The sequence below is a fragment of the Peromyscus maniculatus genome, chromosome 15 (assembly GCF_049852395.1).
Source record: "Peromyscus maniculatus bairdii isolate BWxNUB_F1_BW_parent chromosome 15, HU_Pman_BW_mat_3.1, whole genome shotgun sequence".
Lineage (NCBI taxonomy): Eukaryota > Metazoa > Chordata > Mammalia > Rodentia > Cricetidae > Peromyscus > Peromyscus maniculatus.
Genome location: NC_134866.1, coordinates 41779412 through 41802028, shown reverse-complemented (window position 1 = coordinate 41802028; position 22617 = coordinate 41779412). Strand labels below are relative to the sequence as shown.

General features: G+C 42.5%; 1 protein-coding gene across 9 annotated transcripts in view; it reads left to right on the top strand.

The window, feature by feature from the left end:
• The window catches only part of Arl15 (ARF like GTPase 15), a 392450-nt gene that overhangs the window by 120555 nt on the left and 249278 nt on the right, over positions 1–22617 (top strand). For all 9 annotated transcript variants that reach the window (XM_076551874.1, XM_076551877.1, XM_042261542.2 and 6 more), the window contains one exon: positions 15794–15938. In XM_076551874.1, coding sequence (XP_076407989.1) covers positions 15794–15938 — 145 coding nt within the window. The remainder of the gene's footprint in view (positions 1–15793; positions 15939–22617) is intronic.

Below are 22617 nucleotides of genomic sequence, written 5' to 3'. Positions count from 1 at the left end.
TCCAACTTGCTCTTAGTTAACTGGTGAAATAACATGCCTAGATTCCTCCTCCTCCTCCTTCCCTCTCTCCCTGGAAATCCCGCCTGTCTCTCCTGCCTTGCTATTGGCCATTCAGCTCTTTACTAAGCCAATCACAGTGACACATCTTCACACAGCACAAACAAATACTCTGCAACACCCAGAGGAGCAAAGAGCCATTTTTGGACCTTATTGGTAGAGTGGGCCGCATGGAGGGCCCGACAGGATAAGCAGTGTGAGTTAATGCTGGTTCTAGGATACAACCCCCTCTCTTCTTGGCCTTGTAGGAAGAAAGCTGGGGGAGCAGCTCGGTTCCATTTTTCTCTCCTGTATTTTATTGAGTGTAATTAGAAGCCACAGGCCATGATTGCCCACTGATGCATCTGCGGTCAGCCTCCCAGCACTGAAGGGTAGAGACTGGTTGGGGGTCTGACGTAGCCCGCAGTAGGCTGGTCTCCCGGGACATGCTCTAACTAGGGGTCTCCAACCTTGTGCTTATTCATTTGTTTGTTCCTGTGTTCTTCTGCCCCTTCACTATGAAAGAGTCTTGCTGAATCCCTTCCCTTCACCACTGCTTGTGGGGTTCTCTTTCTGTGTTTATTTAGTAGCGGTGCCCCCGGACACACATTGGGACACCATGGATTTGCGTTATGGAGACAAACATTTGGATAGTGTCCAATCTTTAGGAACCGTGTTAAAACCGAAAGGCGGGGATATTTAAAATACAATTAATGAATAGCAGGTGACCTTTGAATATGGTGTACTTGGTTTTCTTTAGTCTTTTGAATTCCTATCTACTTAAGGGAAATAAATAGTGGGTTCCCTTTTGGAGGTCTTTAAAAGTCATCAAGGTATGGCTCCGTAGGACATCTGGCTGTAGTTTACTTTGCCACTGAGACCACATGTGTCAGGGTTAGAGATTATGACAGTATTCAGGACTCGTGATCTCCCTACTGACTTTTATTGTTGTATATATATATGCACGCACATGGGTGTACCCATGTACTCTCCCTTGTATTTGGATGTGGAGGCCAGAGGTAAACTTGCACTGTCTTCTTCTGTTGCTTTCCTCATTTAAATTATTAATATGGTTTTTTTTTTTTTTTTTGTGTGTGTGTGTTTTACCTACATGTGTATTTGTGTACCTTGTGCATACTTGGTACCTGGAGAGGTTAGTAGGTGGCATCATATCCTTTGGAACAGAATTAGGGATGGTTGTGAGCCACCATGTGGGTGCTGGGAACTGAACCCAGGTCCTCTGCAAGAGCAGCAAGTTCTCTTAACTACCACACCATCTCTCTAGTACATTATTTTTCGAGACAAGGTCTCTCACTGAACCTGGACATCAGTGATTGGCCAGCTTGAGTGGCCTGTGAGCCCCTAGATTCTCCTATCGCTGCCTTTCAGACATGGCCAGCTTTTCACGTGGGTTTAGGAGATCCAGACTCAGGTTCTCATGCTTACTCTGTAAGCATTTTACCTATCTCATAACCCGATGATCTCTATTTTAAGACTTCTGTCTTGCCTATCCTCAGGCGTTGCAACTTTGAATAGCTGCTTTACTTGGGATGAAGGAGATTCATATTTTTCATTCTCATTCAGTCAAACTATATTCATTGTGTTTCCTCTTATTGACTTGTTAATTCAGATCTGTCTGTGATTGTTTGTGGCTTGCTTACAGGGACATAACTAGTATATGATTTAACACTTTAAAAGATGTCATTTCAAACCACATGCTTTAGGATACTTTGTCCCTTGTATTTCTTTGGCCAAGAAGATATTAAGAAATTGTGAGAAATTTAAAATTCATAAGATTGAAAAGAGAGCTATGGTTTTTAGAAGTCCTATTGGTTAAGATAATCCAGGGGGAAATTTCAACTTTTGACCTGGTATCTGTGCCTTCAGATAGTGTGACAATGAGGTATTATTTTAATATATGCAGAATTTGTTCAGGGTAAAATTCTGTCGCAGATTTTCTATAGCAAAGGATTCCTGCATTTTTTTCTGGTGATGTCTTTCTTCAGTTTTGTGGTTTGATGAATGATCAGATCCTCTCTCTACATTCTTATGTGCTTTCAGTGATGAATATTTTGCCTTTGGTAAACCTTGTCTCTAATTGCCCATGAGTAATTTTCTTAAGGATCTTTTTTCCAAACTTATTTAAACTATACAGTTGATACTAACACTAAGGTCAAATTATTATAACATTCTTTCTTGTGTATGAAATGCCATGGAAGCTTTAGGATCAGTTCAGGATGGGAACATAATATAGAATATTATAAATTATCTCTACATAGTCATTAAATGAGGCATAATATCTTTTTTAAAGCTTTTTCTAAATTTATTTATGATGTATACAGTGTTATGCCTGCAAGCCAGAAAAGGGCACCAGATCTCTTTATAGATGTGAGCCACCATGTGGTTGCTGGGAATTGAACTCAAGACCTCTGGAAGAGCTGCCAGTGCTCTTAACCTCTGAGCCATCTCTCCAGCCCATCTTTTCTTCTTCTTCTTCTTCTTCTTCTTCTTCTTCTTCTTCTTCTTCTTCTTCTTCTTCTTCTTCTTCTTCTTCTTCTTCTTCTTCTTCTTCTTCTTCTTCTTCTTCTCCTTCTCCTTCTCCTTCTCCTCCTCCTCCTCCTCCTCCTCCTCCTCCTCCTCCTCCTTCTCTCTCTCTCTCTCTCTCTCTCTCTCTCTCTCTCTCTCTCTCTCTCTCTCTCTCTCTCTCTCTCTCTCTCTCTCTTTTAAAAGATGCCTTATCTAATCCAGTGGTTTTTCAACTTCCTAAAGCTGAGACCCTTTAATCCAGTTCCTCATGTTGTGGTGACCCCCAACCATCAAATCATTTCTTTGCTACTTTGTGACTGTAGTTTTGCTACTGTTATGAATCGTAATGTAAATGTCTGGTATGTGAACCCCAAGGGGGTCTGAGAACCATTGGTCTAAGCATTTTTCTACTCCTTTTGCCCCACTATTTTTTTTTCCTTTAATATGACAGTTCACTGCAAATCTTCAATTTTATTCTTTTGGGGAAAACGAAGTTTGTCAGCCAGAGACAGTATTTTATTTCGACGTTTTTTTGTGTGTTAACCATAAATATGATTGCTTTGTTTTCCCCCATGTTCCAAATGAGTAGTTGTCTTTTAACAGTTGCTTCATGATTATGGTATGCTCTGCAAATTGGAGAAAGGGAAATCTGAAGAACTCAGTATTTGATACTAGCTAGACAGACATGTGGAAAACCCAAAATAGTTTTATTTAAAGTAAGTAAATAAATAAGTGCATAAAAGCCCACTTACATGTCCTTAAGGAGTTTAGGAGATTTTGTATTTGTATGTTTCTAGTGACAGAAGTAGCCCAGACTACCCTGCTGTGCCTTGGTTTTTTTAATTGAGAAAGGCTAGGTGGTAGCCGGGGCTCCGTGGATTTCCAGTCCCGTTTTCCCTCCTACAAGATTTGAGAGTCAAGGGAGAGCAACACAAATCAAGTATCCAGTGCCATAACGGATCAAGAGGAGTTGGGAAAGGGAGAGAGGGGACAGAACAAGAAAGCTGAGTTAGAAGGCGAAACCTATTTGCCCAGCAAACCGAGGCTGTCTCCCAGCTCATCCAGTTTGCTCTCTTGCCTGGATCTCAGCCGGTTGGCCTTCCACTCTCAAAACTGTCAGAATGTCTATGGAAGTGGAACTTAAACTAATCTTGTTCCATTTTATGCCTAGGAAATTGGCTCTCTGTTGTACCAAGGAATAAAATGTAGACTTGAGAGTGTTGGGGGCTTCCCTGCAAATGAATACTGGATATTCTGCAGTAGACTTTAGCAACTTAAAAGTTGGAGTTTCTTGTTTTCATTGCTGTGGGATGGGATGACATTTTTTTTTTCTCAACTCCATGGCAGCCAGGCCTCCAGCTTGGCCAGTTGGATGGTCTCTGGCACCTGGCTGGAGCACTGAGTTAGCTACCCCTGTGGCTGTGGCATATTTGGGCTCAGGCCATCAAGCAGTCAGTGTTAGTTAGTCTTAGGGTTTTATTGCTGTGAAGAGGCACCGTGACCACCACAACTCTTAGAAAGGAAAACATTTTATTGGGCTGACTACGGTTCAAAGGTTTACTTCATGATCATCATGGCGGGAAGCGTGGTGATGTCAAGGAAGACATGATTCTGGAGAAGGAGCTGAAGTTCTACATCTTGCATCACAGGCAGCAGGAAGAGACCGTCACACTGAGTGTGACTTGAGCACCTGAGACCTCAAAGCCTGCCCCCCCCCCCCAGTGACCACTTTCTATAACAAGGCCACACCTCCCAATATTGCCACTCCCTATGGGTTTATGGGGGCCATTTTTTTTCAAAACACATTTGATTCCCTGACCCCCATAGGCTTGTAGTCTATGCATTAAGTCCAACTTCCCAAATCCCATAGTCTGTAATAGTCTCAACACTGTGTAAAAGTTCAAAGTCTCTTCTGAGATTCATGCTATCTCAACTGTAATCTCCCGTGAAGTCACAATGAAAAGCAGATCACATACTTCTAACATATAATGACACAGGATATACATTACCATTCCAAAAGGGAGCATCGTGGGGAAAGACTGGACCAAAGCAAGACCGAAAACCAGCTGGGCAAACTCCGAACTGCATCTCCATGGTTGATGTCAAAATGCTCTTCAGATCTCCGGTTCTTTTCATCTTTACCCTCAGCACCACTGGCTCCATGTTTGTACTAATATGGCCCATGAAACCTCACTTAAAGCGTTCAACTGCTCTTCTAATATAAACCCCAAAGTCCGCATTCCTCCACACAAAAGCATGGTCAGGCCACTCCTGGTTCCAACTTCTGTCTTTGTGAGGGTTTTAGTGCCAGCGCAGCAGTGACCACTGTGGTGACCCTTGGGATTTTTTGGTTCATGGGGATCCTTTAGTCTTCTCACCCATTCTGTGAATTACCAGAATCCGTCTAATACATCACTCATAAGTTCTTTGCAATCAGAGAAAAAAAAAATACTTGTGATGCTTATATCTCACCTATTCCTGTTTAGTTTTTGAACTCCTTTGATAGAGTGTATGCTTAGACAGCCCCTGGACATCTGGAGAATGAGTTGATAATATTTAGCCTTTATTTTACCTGAATATCCTAATACCATCATCAGTCTACTATAAGTTTCTCTTACCGCCTATAAGGTATTTCTGCTTGTATGGCTTTTAGGGAATGAAGAACTAAAAACAATTATGACATAAATGTAAGTCCACGTGCTACTTTGCACTTTTTTGAGGCATGAACAGATTATTTTTTTATTGGGAGCTGGTTTTGGTAAGTGATATGTGGGTGCTGGAGAAAATCTGTTGATAGTTCATTGGTGATCTCAATTGTCTGCCTGAATCTGCGTTCAGCTTTTGCGCGTGATGTTTGATCACAGTTGAAAGCGCCTCTTTAATAAAACACACCTTTGAATAACTCAGATGAATTCCAGCTTTTAAAGTGAGAAGATGTCTTGAACTACCCCTGCTGCCAGCTCAGCTGTGGATCTGAGATCTCCAGCTGTGCCCTCTCTGCCTTTTCCATCACCAATAACAGACTTTGCAATCAGAATCTGTCTGGCGCGTGTGTTGATGTGTGAGGCGAGATAACATCTAGCTCACTGTATTGGCTCTTCCGCACTAGACCAAAGTAAACATTTGTCTTTGTCAGCAGTTACAGCAGCGTGCTTTGAGGATGCACAGGGATTGCATATGTCTCTGCCCTTACCCTTTGCTCTGCATCTTCCTAGTAACTGGCCTATCGTCTAAGAGTCAATTTAATAGTCAGGATAGACTAGTACGTTTAAAAATTGCTTTTTAGTTTCCCTTCCGAGGGCAAGAAAAAAATTTTCTGTGATCTCATCTTATATAATGAGTAATTTTAATTGTTCTTACTTCAGCACACCAAAAGAACTGCCTTTGTTATTAGTGAGCATTGGTATTTGGTGTTATATCAGCTCTTTGATCAAATGGATGAATAAATAAACCCTAACCATGAATTATATTTAATTATATGTTATGAAAAGAATCCTGATTGGTAATCACAGAAATCAATGTTCTTTAGGAAAACCCTGTTCTAAGTGAAAAAAAGAACCCTCATTTTAATAATGATGATACCTATTAATTATTGTACATTATGCTTTCATTTGGTAATAACGCCTTGTATGTTACTCCAGTGATCCCGAGAAGTCGTCTTATTTCCTAGATTAGGTGATGGCCATCAGTGAAATACCTTCTCCTGGCGGCTATGGGGCCCTCCACTTTAGGTTTATCTGACATGCACTTAATCAAAGTGTTACACTGACTGGGGAATACCTGCCACATGGTGAATTGGATGCTGGGTCAGAGATCCAGTTCCAGAATAGAATTAGTGCCTTCATTCAGGTGCTCAAACTCCAGTAGGGGGAGATGGACAGCAGACGAACCTGACAGATTGGTGGGTGTTAGGATACTGGAAGAGAAAAGATGCCAACAGAATATCAAGGATGTCATTTCGATTAGACTGACAGTTACAGGAGTTTTGAGAGGTAGCAGTGTTGAGCTGAACTTTGAAAAATGCCAGAGAAAGATGGTGGAGATTGACAGGTACACTCTCTTTAGATGACCCGGAGCCAGTAACAGAGTGTGTGGTTTCCATGGGGTCCAAGTCTATAGTGGGAAAATACCAGTATGAAGAATTATTCTTGTCAGGTCTCTTTTATGTGTCAAATCCTGTTTTAGATGATTTATGAGCATTTCATGGAACCAGAGATGACAGCCAAGGCCAAATCAAAAAGATCTTTGTCTGGATATTACCCTGACCAATACAGATGGTCACAAGAATATTTTAAGTCATGGAAAGGGTTTTATGTGATCTAGAGAGATCATAGCCTTTTGGAGATGGAAGTGGGTAATGCTTGAGGTGATGACATCAGCAGACACCATAATCATCCTGAGGACAGTGGGAATCTTCTGACCCAGGGCCTTAGGAACTGAGTGGCAGAGGTGGGTGGTAGAGGTGGACAGATCTGTAGGAATTGATGACCCCTGGAATATGTGGAAATGAGCTTTATTTTTTATGGAGTCCAAAGACTTAAGCAAAAAAAAAAAAAAGTTTTCGCCTGTTAAGAACTACATGATTTAAAAAAAAAAAAAAAGTAGTTGAATTTATTTTCTTCTCTTAGGCATCATGAGCCTCTTGGTCTGAAGTTCTGTAGCACTAAGAGGGCAAAGAACATCCTTTGTTGAGTTCCTTCCCTAGGGAGCTTTTGGTGACATTTCAATCCATCTGAAGGACGACAATCCAGGGAGCCCATTCTCTTTCAATGTTTCCATGACCTGACTCATTCCAAATGCATAAAATAGAGAAAAATGCCCTTGGTAAGAAATATTTAAAATGTTTAATCAATTAAGAAATATTAAAGATTTTCAAGACCTACTTTCTGTTGAGAAACATTTCTTCACACAATGGGGGGAGGTTTTATATAAAATGTATTAGTGTTTCACTTTTAACTAAATTTGTATTTCCTTACTCTTTAGGGAAAAAATAGTGTATGTTCTAAAACTGATATAGGTGAAGCCCTGATTGGGATGTTTGTGAATGAAATGAATATAAAGCTTGAGTTCTGTTACAGACAACAGTTGCCTAGGGATTTCATTGCTGTTTTTACTAGATAATTCTGTCATTATAAAAGTTTATACTTAAAAATTAGATTTCCTGTCAAACTATTGTAAGATAAAAATCCTATATTAAAAATAAGAAACACATGTATTTTCAGCTCAGCCTCCTTTTGGAATTTCTTAGTTTCTTTCTTTTTGACTCTAATTCCCCTAATCTGTAAAGAGTGTGACAGATCTACACTTCTGGATAAGCCAGGAATATAGGAGAATCTTGAGTTGGTCTCTTTTAAATCTAGTTGTCCCATGCATGCCCTAACTTTTAAGACTCACTTTTGGTTAATCTTGAAACACCCGTATCAGGCTGGTGAATACTCCTGATCAAGGATGACGGATGTGCAGACTGGGAGCCACGTGGGCCCCCGGTCTGCCTCAGCGCGGCGGCACTCTCTTCCATTCAGAGTCTCAGATGTCTGGCCCTCTGCAAAGCCGTGAGGCCAGTGTCTATAGCTACTAAGCATGAAATCCCCTGCTTCTGTTTGTTTCTTTTGTTGCCACGAGTTAATAGGGACAGAGACAGGAGACAGCCCAGAACAAAGCAGAAATAATGGAGTATTTCACCCCAAAAAAAGGAATGTGGATTGAGAAATACAAAGGGTACTGCAAAGACAGACTTAGTGTCCCGAGGCAGTGTGATGTATTGGCCAGAAGCCCCAGCCCTGGGACAATTCCGGACCAGGGCCTTCGTCTGTGAGCTCCCAGCCTACATGGCCTTAAGGTTTGACCCATCTTCTATGAAAACAGTTGATTGTTTTTTCTCACTAGGCTTTTAAAGGGCAGCAGGATTTTTCACCTCAAAAGGTGGATTGCTCTTGCAATTCAGGGAAGTCTTCTGAGCTGTCTGGTGGTCAAGGGCAACAGTATTCTGTCTGCCTGCTTAGTATTTTTGCTGCATTTGGTGCCGTTTTGAGCTTGCACTCTTCTCACATGTTTACAAGAACTCAGAGGCTTCCAGGGTTGTGGGACGTGTTTGACATTCCTTTCTCTTCTCACAAATAGGGATTGGCTTATGAATGCGTGTTCCTCATCGATCCTTGCCTTTGCATGCATTTCTATGAGACCTGACATTTCTATGAGACATGCATGCATTTCTCCCCATAACTCCCTCAATCAACTTTAAAAAACTTTGTTTTTCTCATTAGCTTACTTTATTGAAGCAAAATTTATACGCACATATATTTTAAGGGCAATAACGGGAAGACTATTCCATTGTTGCCTTTTCCACAACAGATGTGTTTCTGTTTATAGAATCAGAAATCTGTGTCCAGCATGGGCTTCTCTTCAGATAAGTGGTTTCCTTTCCAAGGACAAAAAGAGGTGAAATGAAAGAAACAAACTGGCCAAGCCTCTCTTCCCCTTCCCTGTTCCCTAATTTAGAGGGTTAGTAGGGCAGGCACAGAAAGTGATTGATGGAGACAGGGAGCATCACATAGCATCACTACATCCTTGCCCGGGATGAGGGGTGCATCAGTTGTAAAGGGGATGGTGCAGGGGAGGAAGGAATGTACATGGTGGCCCCGACATCCTTCTCTTCAGCCAAGAAATCAGCCTTGTCTCCAGAGCTCTCCGGCTCCTTCAGAACAACTGGAACTTCCCATTTATGATGTTCTGTTCCCTGCCTCTGGATGTAGCAGTTCCTAAGGCATGAGGACATGAGCCAGAACTCTAGAGGAGCTAAGCAGTCCTGACTCAGGCCCCAGCCCTGCCACTTAGGAGTGCCCCGGTTCTTCATCTTAGCTGGGTCGCCCGTGAGAGAGTGACTCTGAAGTTGCTTCTTCTTGACGCACTCTCAGATGTGAGAGACCTAGATTTCCAGAGGCTCCGCTTCCTGGTAGACAAACTACTTTATGTCTTTGGGCCCCAGTTTTCTTAAAATCAGAATCATTGACTTAATACACACAAATCTCTTATACTTTGTGCTCAATAGTACTAGCTGCCTCTTCTTCTATTTCCTTTCTTTCTTTCTTTTGACTTCTGTGGGCATCCAGTCCTCCTGATCCTGATGTCTCCTCTCCTGTAGAACTGAAGCGGCGCAGGCCCATCCTGCCACACATTTGGCATCGATTTGTGTGTTCTTTTGGGTTACAGTTTCCAAAGACAGACTTGTGTTTGATTATTGCAAGCACTTGTGAAGCCCCGAGTTCAATCTCCAGCACTGCAAATAAAATGAAAATAAATAAATAAATAAATAAATAAATAAATAAATAAATAAATAAATAAATAAAACAAAGACAACAGTTTTAGAAATTAATGTCCTTCCACAGATAGCAGGCAGGCATGTGGTGCACAGGCATGTGTGTAAAATATTTAAATAATTTTTAAAAAGAAAAACCCTCTAGAACTAACATCTACCTGCTTCTTTCTGAGTTTGAAGCCACACTGCATGAGACATAGAGCGAAAGTAAGAAGTGAGTTTTCTCTTGTTTTTAAGATATGGCCTTGACTCAAAGATGTGTCATGAATCAAACAAGCATTTCTTGAGTGCTGTGCTCATCTCTCTCTCTCTCTCTCTCTCTCTCTCTCTCTCTCTCTCTCTCTCTCTCTCTCTCTGTGTGTGTGTGTGTGTGTGTGTGTATCTGTTACAGAAGCTATTAGGTTTTTTTGTCTGCTAAGGCCCATATTTCAGTAAGGATAAAACTGTGGTTTGGGTAGTGTCTGTGTGGCTGGGGAAGATCTAGATTTAAATAAGAAAGAAACCGTGGCTTGGGCAGTGTCTGTGTGGTTGGGGCAGACCTGTATTTCAATAAGGAAGAAACCGTGGCTTGGGCAGTGTCTGTGTGGGTGGGGAAGACCTGGAACGACTGGAGAAAAAAAATTTCCAGCAGCTCTAGAGCTTCAGTCAAATTGGAATCGTGCTCAGAATAAAATCTTGTATTCATGGTGCAAAACAGAGCATTGATTGAAACAAATGCTATGTCCCACAAGGCTGGGAATTTCATGCCATGGGATGGTAGGAAATCCTGGCAGTGCATGGGCTAATGCCAGAGCAGGAGGCTGTGCAGCAAGCCTCTCTCCCAGAAATATGTGGTGGCAGGACAATTCTCTTGCTGTTTTGATGCCTGGCCACCCTCAGAATCAGTAACACCAGAGTCTTTTAGAACCAGTAGAGAGACCAAAAATGGGTATGTCCTTGGGTCTGAGTGAGCCTTTTTAATCAGCTGGTAAATATGATAGGAACGACTGCATGCGGAAGTCTTTACCTACAGTAAGGAATGGGGGAGAGGGTTGAAGAAGTCCCTCTGAGCAGTACTTTGAGTAGGGGCTCAACAAGTCGGCAGAAGGGCAGGCCTTTTTCCTTCTGGTGGACGAGATCCTAGTAGTAAGAAGGCTGAGTGTTCACACCATCTGAGGGCCTAGTGTGTGATTTGGAGGATAGCCAGAGCCAGTGCCAATGAAATACATCGCTAAGTGCCGAAGTAGTACTTTGCAGTGCTAGTTTCTTACGCAGATATTCAACAAGTGCCTACGGTCTTCAGGGCACTGCCACATCTGACGGATGTCTAACGCTGTCCCCAACAGACACGTACAAAACTCAAGACCTTAGTATCTTGCTGTAGGGCTGGCTACCAGGCTATAATCTAAGCCCCAGTTTTTCCGTTATAGTTGGACTTGTTCTTGATTAATTTATTCTTGATACACACGGTCCCCTTCCTCCTTTCAAAAAGGAGCAAGTAATAACGAACCCCATGGAAAAAGGCTGAAATAGTCTAGGCGCGGGAGACAGTGATGGTTGTAGCTCCCTGAGAGTGCGGTTATGATTCAGATTGTTCTTTGTTTCCTGCTTCATAGGGCCTTGGATTTTGTGTGCAGAACTTGGGTTGAGCTCGGGTGGGGTTGAGAATGTGAAGTGGCCGCTCCAAGCCTATCGAAGGGGCTCCAGGCTGGGCTGCATGCCGGGCTGCCAGACCCTCGCCCGGGGAAGCTAACTAGCCGCCAAGATACCTTAGGAAAATGAGCATCAGGATGAACAGTGATGTGTCCGTCTGGCGCCTTTCTTAGGAGCTTAAAGCATTGAACTCATGCCTGCTAACATCCTCCTCCAGAAAGGAAGTGGCAGATAGTGTTAAATGTTACTGGTTAATCATGGGGAAGCTGAAGCGTGGATAGGTTTATGGGGCTTGAGCAGAGTCGCACAATGCCTCAGTGTCTGGCCTGGGAATGAAGCCCGGGTTTGCCGCTCGCTGTCAGGACTGCCGACAGCATTGTGTCTCGCATTGTACAGCAGTGAAAGGAGCTTACCCTTAACAATGCGAGAGCTGCTGTAGGAGACAAACACAATGAACTTGGGTACAGTATAGTCTAGAGGCCAAAGGGAGTAATTTTAAGTAAATTGACTATAAGATCCAAAGCTTCATTAGGTTTTAAAACAAGAAACAAATGAAAACCCTGTACAGTTTGGGGGACTGACTTAAAAAAGCATGAACATTCTTCCCAGATTTGCAGTGGCACACACTGAAAAGTTCTATTTTGTTGGCTCAAAATATAACACTTTCTCGGTTAACCATGGCATTTATTTTCAATACATATGTATTCCTAGGATTCTGAGATTTGTTTGAAATATTTCTTGTAAGAACTGCCAGTCCAGCATTTCCTTACTAAAATGCTCTGTTTCCCCCTAGGCTGAGTGTGGGGAGGGATAGAGCTTTTCTTTCATTCCGGTTTAGTTTGGGTTCCATCAGAATGCTTGGGACTACAGAGCTGGGGCTTTGGGACAGGGGTGAGGGCGCACAGGGCATTGTCATGTTGGCTGACATCGCAGGCCTTGTGACTAGAGCCATGGGAGAGGAGCTGACTCTACTTGGAAGAATACAAGAGAGAAGGGAGGCAGAATAGCATCGTCTTTTATGTCAGCGTGTGCGAGGTTTCCTTTCCTGACATGAATTAAAAGGTGATGTCGATACTGGTGGGCTTGGGTGTAAAGGCTGTAGTCTGGATTTTGAAGAGAGCACGAAGGTGAAGTTGCATAACTTTGGGACAAAGTATGTAGAGCAATATGATTATTGAATGATTTTAAAAAGGTCATATAACGGTTGCTCATATTAGCTTTTTAAATGACATTTATTTCTTTGTGAGGGTATGGATGCATGCCACCGCACGTACGTACGTACGTACAGGTCAGAAGATAACTTGTGGAAGTCAGCTCCCTCCTACCACATGGGCTCCGGAGAAGGACCGGAGATCATTAGGCTTGGTGACAAGCACTCTTACTCATCAAAGCATTCCTCTGGCCTCATGTGTTTCATTTTGTATTGAAGATGGATGGTAATTTGGTTCAAGAGTGGGCACTGCCCTCTGGGAGTCAGTCTAGAGGAACTAGAGAAGAGGGGCTGAGTGAGCCAGGGGCTGGTTTCTAGAGCAGAAATGGAGTCCTTCCTTGTAAACAAAGACCAAAACAGTCTGTCATAGGTGAACATAGAGGGCCCCTCTTGATGTAAACATCTGCTAGCCAGTGACCACCTTCAAGGAAATATATATGCCCACACAGAGAGCTGCGCTTAGGAAAGGCTCACCAGAAGCCTAAGGGCCTTGCTTCTTTGTGGAGAGAGAAGAGTTGTAGACAGTGTCAGCCCCTCTTCACGTGAGTCCAGAAAGTCATGTGTTGGCACATAGAAGCCTGTGTGCTGCTGTGGTCGTTAGTCTTGTAGGAAAAGGCATAATGGATTTAAAGTAAGGCCAAAGGAGAGCATCCAAGATGAAGGAGTAGGGGGTGGGTAACCATAGGAAGGCAGGCTGAAATTATTAGGATTCCTCAGACTTGAAAAGAAGAGAGGAAATATGATTAGAGTTTAATAAACCCGTGTACAGTATAGATCATAAAACTGTTTACCAGAAGTCAGCAAAAACCTCTGAACAAACAAGTTCACTGGGGGCCGTGAACTTGGGGTAAAAAGAATCTCCAGTGTCCTGAGAAAGTAGATCTTGCACATCAGAACTGGTCTTTTGGGAACTTGGCTAACTTCTCAAGTTGAAGTGTAAAAGTCAAGGGTTTCTCTTATTTTGACACTGTTTCTTTTTAAACATAGGCGGCCCAGCGAGCATAGATCAAGCATCCTATTAGCCTTTGTGTGTTTTCTCTTCTCTTTTTTAGGTGAAACTTAAATGTCATTCATTCTCCATCCAACAGTGATTTATTGAGGGTAGCTTCTTTTCCCTGTCCACTGCCAGGCACTGGGGATAGGGCACAAAATTGGACACACGTGGTTCCCACAGTCTGGTGGTGAATGAGAAACCGTAATTGTCTGTATGATGAATTCGCGAACATGCTGGGAGAGCTTGACATCGGTTGCTAATGCAGTCTCAGATCAGAGCCGACTGCTCTGAGGAAAGAGTGGTTAGGCTGAAACCAAAGGGTTGATGAGTCGGCCAAGGCAGCAGTACAGAAGAGGGGACAGCCTAGGGGGACGCCTCAAGTGACAGATGCTCAGCAAGGCTTGGAAACAGTGGCGGACGTGAGGCTGGCAGCGTTGGCTGGAACTTGTCTGGATGCCCTTAGAGATCATGATAAGAGTTTACGACCATGGGTCAGGGGAAGTCACCGAGGAAGAGTAAGGATATAGAATGGGGTTTGTTTTTATGAACAGTCACAGTGGGCGCTGTGGAGAACAGAGGGCAAGACGAACAGATTTTCCTGAAAGCAGTGGGGGGAGGGTGTTGGTGTCCAGGTGACCACATCCTAAGCGGAGAGAAGCCAGTAGACTCCAGAAGTGTTTTAGAGGTCATGTGGACTAGGCTTGTTCAGATGTTAGAAATGAGGGAGAGGGATAATCACACTTGACTATGAGAGTATGCAAGCCAAGTAGGACTCAGATTGCATCTGAGTGAGAGGAGTCAGCGCAAGGTTTTAATAGGTCTTTTTCTAGATGGGTTCAGACAATCAAATTAGAGGAGTCTTCCTCCCTCCCAAATTTCATTTCTAGTCTCTTTCTCATGTGAATTAATGTTCATATCAAACAAATATTGCGAATACTTCAGACTGGAGAATTGGTACGTAGCCAGCATCTGAAAATGGATGTAAGGTAAATTGAAATATCAAACACTTCCTGACTGATAGCCTATAAGTCAGATCCCTTTGTCGTTACTCATGAAGACCAGACGAGTTAGTGTGGTTCAGAAACTGTATTGCCATTCATAGAACTCGGAGGTCAGTTAACCTGAAACATGACCGAGCAAAGGCCAAGGAAGGCAGAGCTGTAACACGGATTCTTTAGTGATGGAAGGTGCCTTTCGAATCGACGTCAAAACAGGGAGCTCAGGGACACATCGTTAACTCAGCGTATGCAAGGCTCTGAGTTCAATACCCAGCAGCCCCTGCCCCCAATCCAAGTTCCAGAGCTAGAACAGAGTCTCAGGGCTCTTGACTCAGCTTCCCTAGTGAATGTTTTTCCACATTGACTTTATCACACTCCCCACCAGATGGAGGTGGGGGGAGGAAGAGACTTCGACTTTTCTGAGCCAGTTAATTGCAGATTTCAAGACCCTTCACCTCCAAGTACTTCAGCATGTGCTTCCGCAGAACAACGCCTTTCCCTTACATAATGACAGCACAGTTATTTAATTCAGGAAATCTAACCTTATGCAACACTGTTATCTAATATGCAGTCTATATTCAGTCCTCACTATTGTCCCAATAATGTCATTTATGGCACTTTCTTTCTCCCAACTCAGGATCTAATCTAAGACGTGTTACAGTTCATATTATGTCTTCTGATTCTTCACCAGGAGCAGCTCCTTAGTCCCCGACTTTTGAGACAGTGGTATTTTAGAAAACGCACTAGGTATGGTATAGGATGCTTCTGAGATCGCCGTTAAATGGTTTCCTCATGGGTAGGTTCAAGTGGTGGCACTGAGGGGAATCTGTTAGAACCCTGTGTTCAGTGCTCCTGCCCTAGCTAGCAGGGTGGCGGACAGCCTGGACAGGTCCCATGGCTGCTGACAGGAGTGTTGATTGTTTTGTCAGAGTGCTGTGTGGCCAAGGTGTCTCCAACTGAAGACACTGTGTTCCTGCTTAACACTGATGGGGGAACTTAGTTACACTTTCCTATTTGTATGGTTGTTTTTAAATATCACTAAAGTTTGTCTCCATATTTCTCTCTCTCTCTCTCTCTGGCAGTGTTTTCGAGCACTTTGCTGCAAGGGACCACCACCTGCGCGCCCTGAATATGATTTGGTTTGCATAGGTCTCACAGGCTCTGGGAAGAGCAGTCTGTTGTCCAAGCTCTGCAGCGAAAGCCAGGAGAGCGTCGTGTCCACCACAGGTGGGTGTCACATTGAGCGTCTGTCTCTATATTTCCTCCTTGCCTCCCAGCCTGGCCAGTGACCTGTGCACTTCCGTGGCCTCTCTCATCCTCCATTCAGTTTGTTACCTAGTGGTGCTTCAAGAGTATGTTTATTTCAACTTGAAATACTCTTGTCTCTTTTTCCGGGGGGGGGGGGGGGGGGGGGGACACCGAACCATTAACGTGAAGTAGCTGTATCCTGTATCACTTGCTCGGTTCTTTTCAGTGACACAGAATAAATGGGGAGTTCTTGTCCTGTGACACAGTGCATTCTCCTGAGTGTCCCTGAGTGCTGTTCTCCCTTGCAGTGGCGCTCCAGCTGACTTTAGTTGGTCGCATGCTTCCTCAACAGCACTAGTGATGGACACTGAACTTCTTCATCTTGCCCGTTGGTCACCTGAAGGATAGACAGTTTGGGGGGGGCCATTGATCCTTTACTTTTTACCATGTTTTCTGAAATAGAGGTCTGAAAACATTTTTTTCTTTGAGATTTATTTATTTTTATTTTATGTGTCATGTTTTGCCTGCATGTATGTCTGCCAGAAGAGGGCATCAGGTCCCCTGGAACTGGAGTTGCTGATGGTCGTCAGCAGCATGTGGGTTCTGGGACTATAACCCAGGTCCTCTGGAAGAGCAGTTGGCACTCTTAACTGCCAAGCCCTCTTTCCAGCTCCAAATAGTGTTGTTTTTTTTCTTTCTTCTTTTTGTTTGTTTTTTAAATCAGGAGATATTTTGCCCCATGCAGAGGGTATGGACACCTGGCAGTATCTGAAAACATTTGGGCTATCATAGCTAGGTGAGGATGTTCCTGGCTTATATAGTCATTACAGCGATTCTGGTAAATACTCTGTGGTTGACAAGACAGTTCCTGCAGCAAAGTCCCCTCACCCCAAACGCCATTATCGCCAGGTTGAGAAGGCCTACTACCCTAGAGTTTCAGCACGTCCTACCTCTTCCTCTTTCCTCTTCAGACAGTGGGATGGAAAAGAAGCGTCTACATCCCATACAGTAGTGGAAGAATGGTTGTAGGTGAGGAAAAGAGCCACCGAGGTAGGATTGCTCAGCAGGACAAAGCAAGGCAAGGCATTTTATGGGCAAGATAAAAATGTAGCTCTTTCTGCCCAACATGTGGACACTTGCCATAAGATACTGGAGTGTCAGTGACTGGACAGGAGTCGGGACACATAGCCCACTGATCAAAAAGACATTGACGTTCGTATCCAGCATTTTTAAAGAAGGCACTATCAGTGCTCCCTGGTGCTGGGCCGAAGTGGGATGTGTGATAACGTTTTCCCCATTGGATCTGAAGCCGAGAAGTAAGCCAGGCTAGTAAGCAGGCCAAGAGGTTAGGGTGGGAGAAGAAAGAGAAAGCGTAGTTATGTGAACTCAGGAGTGTCCATCAGGCTCGGGCCTCCCAGAGCCATGTTTCTGCATGGCTGTGCCTTCGTGGCATGCCAGGCCACACAAATAAAAGAGAGGCCGAGTCTTGGCAAACTTTTGACACCAAATTCAGAGATGTTAGCTTTATCTGTACTGTGCAGAGACATCGGGGTCTTCGGGGCACGGAAACAACACCCCGACATGTGCATTTGAGAAGGACGAGGCTGGCCGTGGTTTGGGGTATGGTGGACTGTGAGGAGGACTGATGGGGGCAGAGGCAGTGGACGACGACGACGACGATGATGATGATGATGATGATGGCACGCTTGAGGTGATGAAGGCCTTAGGTGAGGCAAACAAAGGAAAAACGGAGAACGGCTAGAAGAGCGTTTGAGGGAATTGGCAGGGCTTGGTAATCAGTTGGCTTTGGAAGAGGAAGAAGAGCCAACTGTGACTCAGTTTCTGGCCTAGCTGATGGGTGGGTGATGAAATCATTCACCAGGGTTTCTTAAGTAGGAAAAATATTGGTGATGGGGAACTTCACATCAGTTCAGCTCAGGTTGAGAGAAAACTAAGTTAGAAAAAAAAAGTGAAGATTTCAAGAACTTTTTAGATCTTAGAATTGTAGATTTAAAATGACAATATCTAAAGAAATATGTATATATATGTATATAAATATGTATATATATATGCCTTGATAAAGGGTGGGTGAGAGAGGTGTCCATAGGAATTAGTGGTGAATTTGCAGAGGGCGAGCATGGAGCTGTTGCATAACCCCTTTGCACAGGACTCCTGAGGAGCCCCCCTTTTCCCATAGACAGCCCCGAGTCCTCCCTCCTCAACGCCCCCACCCCTATCCCCACCCCTGCTCCATAGTCCTCCAGTCTGTGACTGTCAACTGCCTTGTTCACGTGCCTGCCCACCCCTCAGGTCTTCCTAAACTACCAAGGGCAGACAGCATGTCTTACTTGACATCATATAAACAGAGGTTGGCACGGAGTTTGGACATGGATGTAGACATTTGTTGAATGAATAAGCAAATGACAATAGATTTAATGTACATAGTGTGTTTACCTAAACTACCCTCTGTGAGCCTCGTAATATCTTCTTTGATAGGTAAGAATCATTTCTTCCTTCCTTCCTTCCTTCCTTCCTTCCTTCCTTCCTTCCTTCCTTCCTTCCTTCCTTCCTTCCTTCCTTCCTTCCTTCCTTCCTTCCTCTTTCTTTCTTTCTTTCTTTCTTTCTTTCTTTCTTTCTTTCTTTCTTTCTTTCTTTCTTTCTTTCTTTCTTTCTTTCTTTCTTTCTTTCTCTCTCTCTCTCTCTCTCTCTCTCTCTCTCTCTCTCTCTCTCTCTCTCTCTCTCTCTTTCTTTCTTTCTTTCTTTCTTTTTTTGGTATTCTGTTTTTAAATCACCTGAGTAAGGTATAGTGATATGTTCATTTAACATGGCTAGACACAGAGATGGGATGCCAAGTAAGAATTTCAAATGAAGTTCAGTGATATCTCAGACCTCAAATTTCTGATATAAGCATATGCTTAGTGGTTGTCTCTGAAAGTGTAAATCCTTTGAATACTGTGCTATGAAGTTACCTAAACACCATTAGCTTTGTAAAGCCTTTCAAGCAAAGTAGCTTCCAAAATAACTGTAAGAACAACAAAAAGTATCATTTTCTTCACTTATCAGTCATCATCTAGCACTATTTCTGGAAGAGAAGTTTTGAATTACCATGTAAAACTTATCTGCAAATAATTTTGTAATTTATTTATAAATTATAAAGTGTCCTACATTTGTTTTCATTAAATTATTAAGTAATTTATATTTTCCTTTTCCTGGAACCAAATCATAACATTTGTGCTCGCTGACTTTCTGATGAATTAGATAGTAAGTTGGCTAATGTTTTGGATATCAAACTTCTATGAGTTGCAGCTATCTTGAGCTTGGCCCAGTGCCTTTCTGGAGGCCTCTTTGGAGGTCCTTGCCATCAAGAAGTTTGTCCTGGGTTTGGAAGAGAAGTTTTCAAGCAGTAAAATGGTTCCCACTTGTTTATTCTATGCCAGGTCCTCTGCTCAGATACTGTGATGTATGTTATACTTGATGGTGTGGGCATAAAAGTGAATTGCGATTTCTAGCTTGGGAGATCAAAGAAGGCTTCCCAGTGAACATTGTATTTGAGAAGTGCTTCACTTGATGGTTAGGATTCCAAGCCATGACTAATGGGACGAGGGTATTTGGGATCTAAAACATGATTCAGAGAAAAGCCTCTCTTACTGGTCAAGGTTCATGGTACAGGGATGTAGGAAGTGCTGGTGTCCAGGCTAGAGAATGGAAAAGCTGTTGGGGACACCTGTCATATGGAAAGATGAACCAACTGGGATAATAATTTAATAATAATAATAAAATGGTGAGTTAGGAACACAGGTAATTGATACTGTAAAAGTGGCAGTCGTATTGGGTGATGGAAAAAGAAAAGTCAATAATGACTCAGTTTTCTACCTTGCTGTTTGCGGAAAATTATATAAATAAAAAAGTAGAAAACCCATGACAGGCAGTTTTAGAGTAAAAGAGAAATGAGAAGGTTGGTGTAGTGGGACATCTAGTAATGTTTGGAATGCTGGAATAACAGGTTGAAAAGAGCGGAGAGTGACAGGTACAAATCTGGGGACCACTGGAACGTGGCTTTGAATGAGATTGTCTTGAGACAATGAGTAGGAGGAAGGGGTGCTAAGCACCAGCTACATTTCCTTCATTCATTACATACTGAGTATTTCATTGTGTCTGCCACAGAGTCAGACAGGAACACTGCGTCAGTTAACAAGTCAGAACACCACCTCACCCGTGAGAACTTATATTCCTGTGTCTGTGGTTCTTAAAGAATCTTTTTGGGTTTTCAAGACAGGTTTTCTCTGTGTAGCTTTGGAGCCTGTCCTGGAACTCACTCTGAAGACCAGGCTGGCCTTGAACTCACAGAGATCCACCTGCCTCTGCCCCCCCCCCAGTGCTGCTATTAAAGGCATGTGCGGCCACCACTGCCCTGCCCTCCTACCCTTTTAAAAAGATTCATTCATTCATTCATTCATTCATTCATTCATTTATTTTAAGAATATGCTCTATGTGCATGTACAACTTTATACCAGAAGAGGGCATGCAATCTCACTAGAGATGGTTGTGAGCCACATGTGGTTGCTGGGAATTGAACTCAGGTCCTCTGGAAGAGCAGCTAGTGCTCTTAACTGCTGAGCCATCTCTCCAGCACCCTTGTTAAAGAATCTTAATCCAGTCATTTCTATATAATATCATATAAGTCAGTTACAACCAAGAAATCAAAAATCAAAAGTGAAGTCGAAAGTCTGAAAAAAGGGCCCTTTTTTATGGTAACAATATGATAAATAATGATACCAATAGAACAGTTTTAGTAGATTATTAGGATAGATACCACTCCGAGAATGAGAAAGTAGTAGGTAAGAAGTGGTAATGAGTTATATAGACTCTAATCATTACTACTTGGTTCTTTGTAAGGTTACATATAAACTATCTTTTCGGGAAAGAAAAAAAAGAAAAAATGTTAATGGACTTTTGTTTCAACAAGGACAGGTCTCATGTGAGCATCCTTATAGATGTGTGTAGGCACAGTCACCTGAGAATAAAGGAAGGTCTGAAGGGTTCAAGGAAGGCTAGAAAAAACATGAATGATTAATGTTTTCTGATTCTCATCCAAATATAATAATCAGAACTGATTTAACCTCCTAAAACAAATGAAAAACAGTTACTCCCATGAAAACATTTTTCAAAAAAGTTAAAAGCACAACACAGACAAAACTGTTTTCATCGAAAGTATCAGGCAAGTTACCCAGTCAGGAAGCAGGCCGAGGAGCAATGAGAAAGGAGACAGGAACAGAAGGAACAAACTGTACGCAAGTAGCAAGGCAAAATACTCAAACCTCACCAACAGCTATTAAATGTAAATGACCTAAACTCCTCAATTAAGGCAGGATGGCTATGACCAAGTTTAAAAAAATGAACGATTCAACTGAGGATTGACTTTCGGGAACAAACTTTTAATATAAACACAAATTACTTGCAGTAAATGAATAGAAAAAGATAGAAGTATAAACTCAATAGTATAAATAGTATAAAACAAAAAATTAGAGTGATTGTATCAGTGTCAGACAATGTAAACTTCAGAGCAAAGAATAATACAGAGAACAACAAAGTTTATTTCATAGTGATGAAGGAATCTTTTTAATCAAGAAAACTGAGTACTTATGTATCTAACACTAAATCTTCAAAATAAACAAAACAAAACATGATAGAACATCAGTGAAGTAGACAAACCCACAGCTAAAAAGAGAAATTTCTCTTTCACCGATTGATAGTTAGGGGCTGGCAATCAGCCTAGATATAATAGACTTGAACAACACTGTCCACCGACATGACCTGGATAACTTTTCCATATCACTCCACCCAGCCACAGCAGACCTCCATTCTTCCCAAGCACCTTTGAACATGTACTAAATTAACTAATTATCTACTATAATACATAAAACAAATGTCAGTAAGTTTAGATTGACTCTAATAATACTAAATATATTTTCAGAGTATAGCAGGCATAATCCAGCCCTTAAACATTGTTATCTGCAAAGTTCATGTGTAGGAACCATAAAATGGAGTTGATTGAGAAACCCCCAAATATTACACACACACAAAATTTACAATGTTTTAAGTTAAGTGTGGGCTATATGTGGTTCCCCAGACTAAGGGCCTGCCATTGTTGTAGGATTGAATTAAAAGTCATTAACAAAAACATCCTTAGGAGACAGTTTCCAAATATTTGAAAATTAACTTGCTTCTTGCCAGCTTCTGGATTGAAATCTCAAAAGAGCAACTATAACTCATCTTGCACCAAATGACAATTTATCAGAATTTGTGATGTGCCTCTTTTTTTAATTTGTATTTTTTTTTAAATTTACTTTCTTTATTATACTTCCCGACCACAGTTTCCCTTTTCTCCTCTCTCCACCCCCCGGCTCCCAAAGCAGGACTTTGGGGGAAATTTATAGAATTGAGCATTGGTATTAGAAATGAAGGGATTCGGGGCTGGAGAGATGGCTTAGAGGTTAAGAACGCTTGTTATTGCAGAGGACCTGGGTTCATTTCCCAGCACCCACATGGCCCCTCACAACCATCCATATCTCCAGTTCTAGGAGATCCACCATCCTCATCTAGCACCGGACATGCATGTGGCACACAGACAAGGCATGTATGTGGTACACAGACAGAC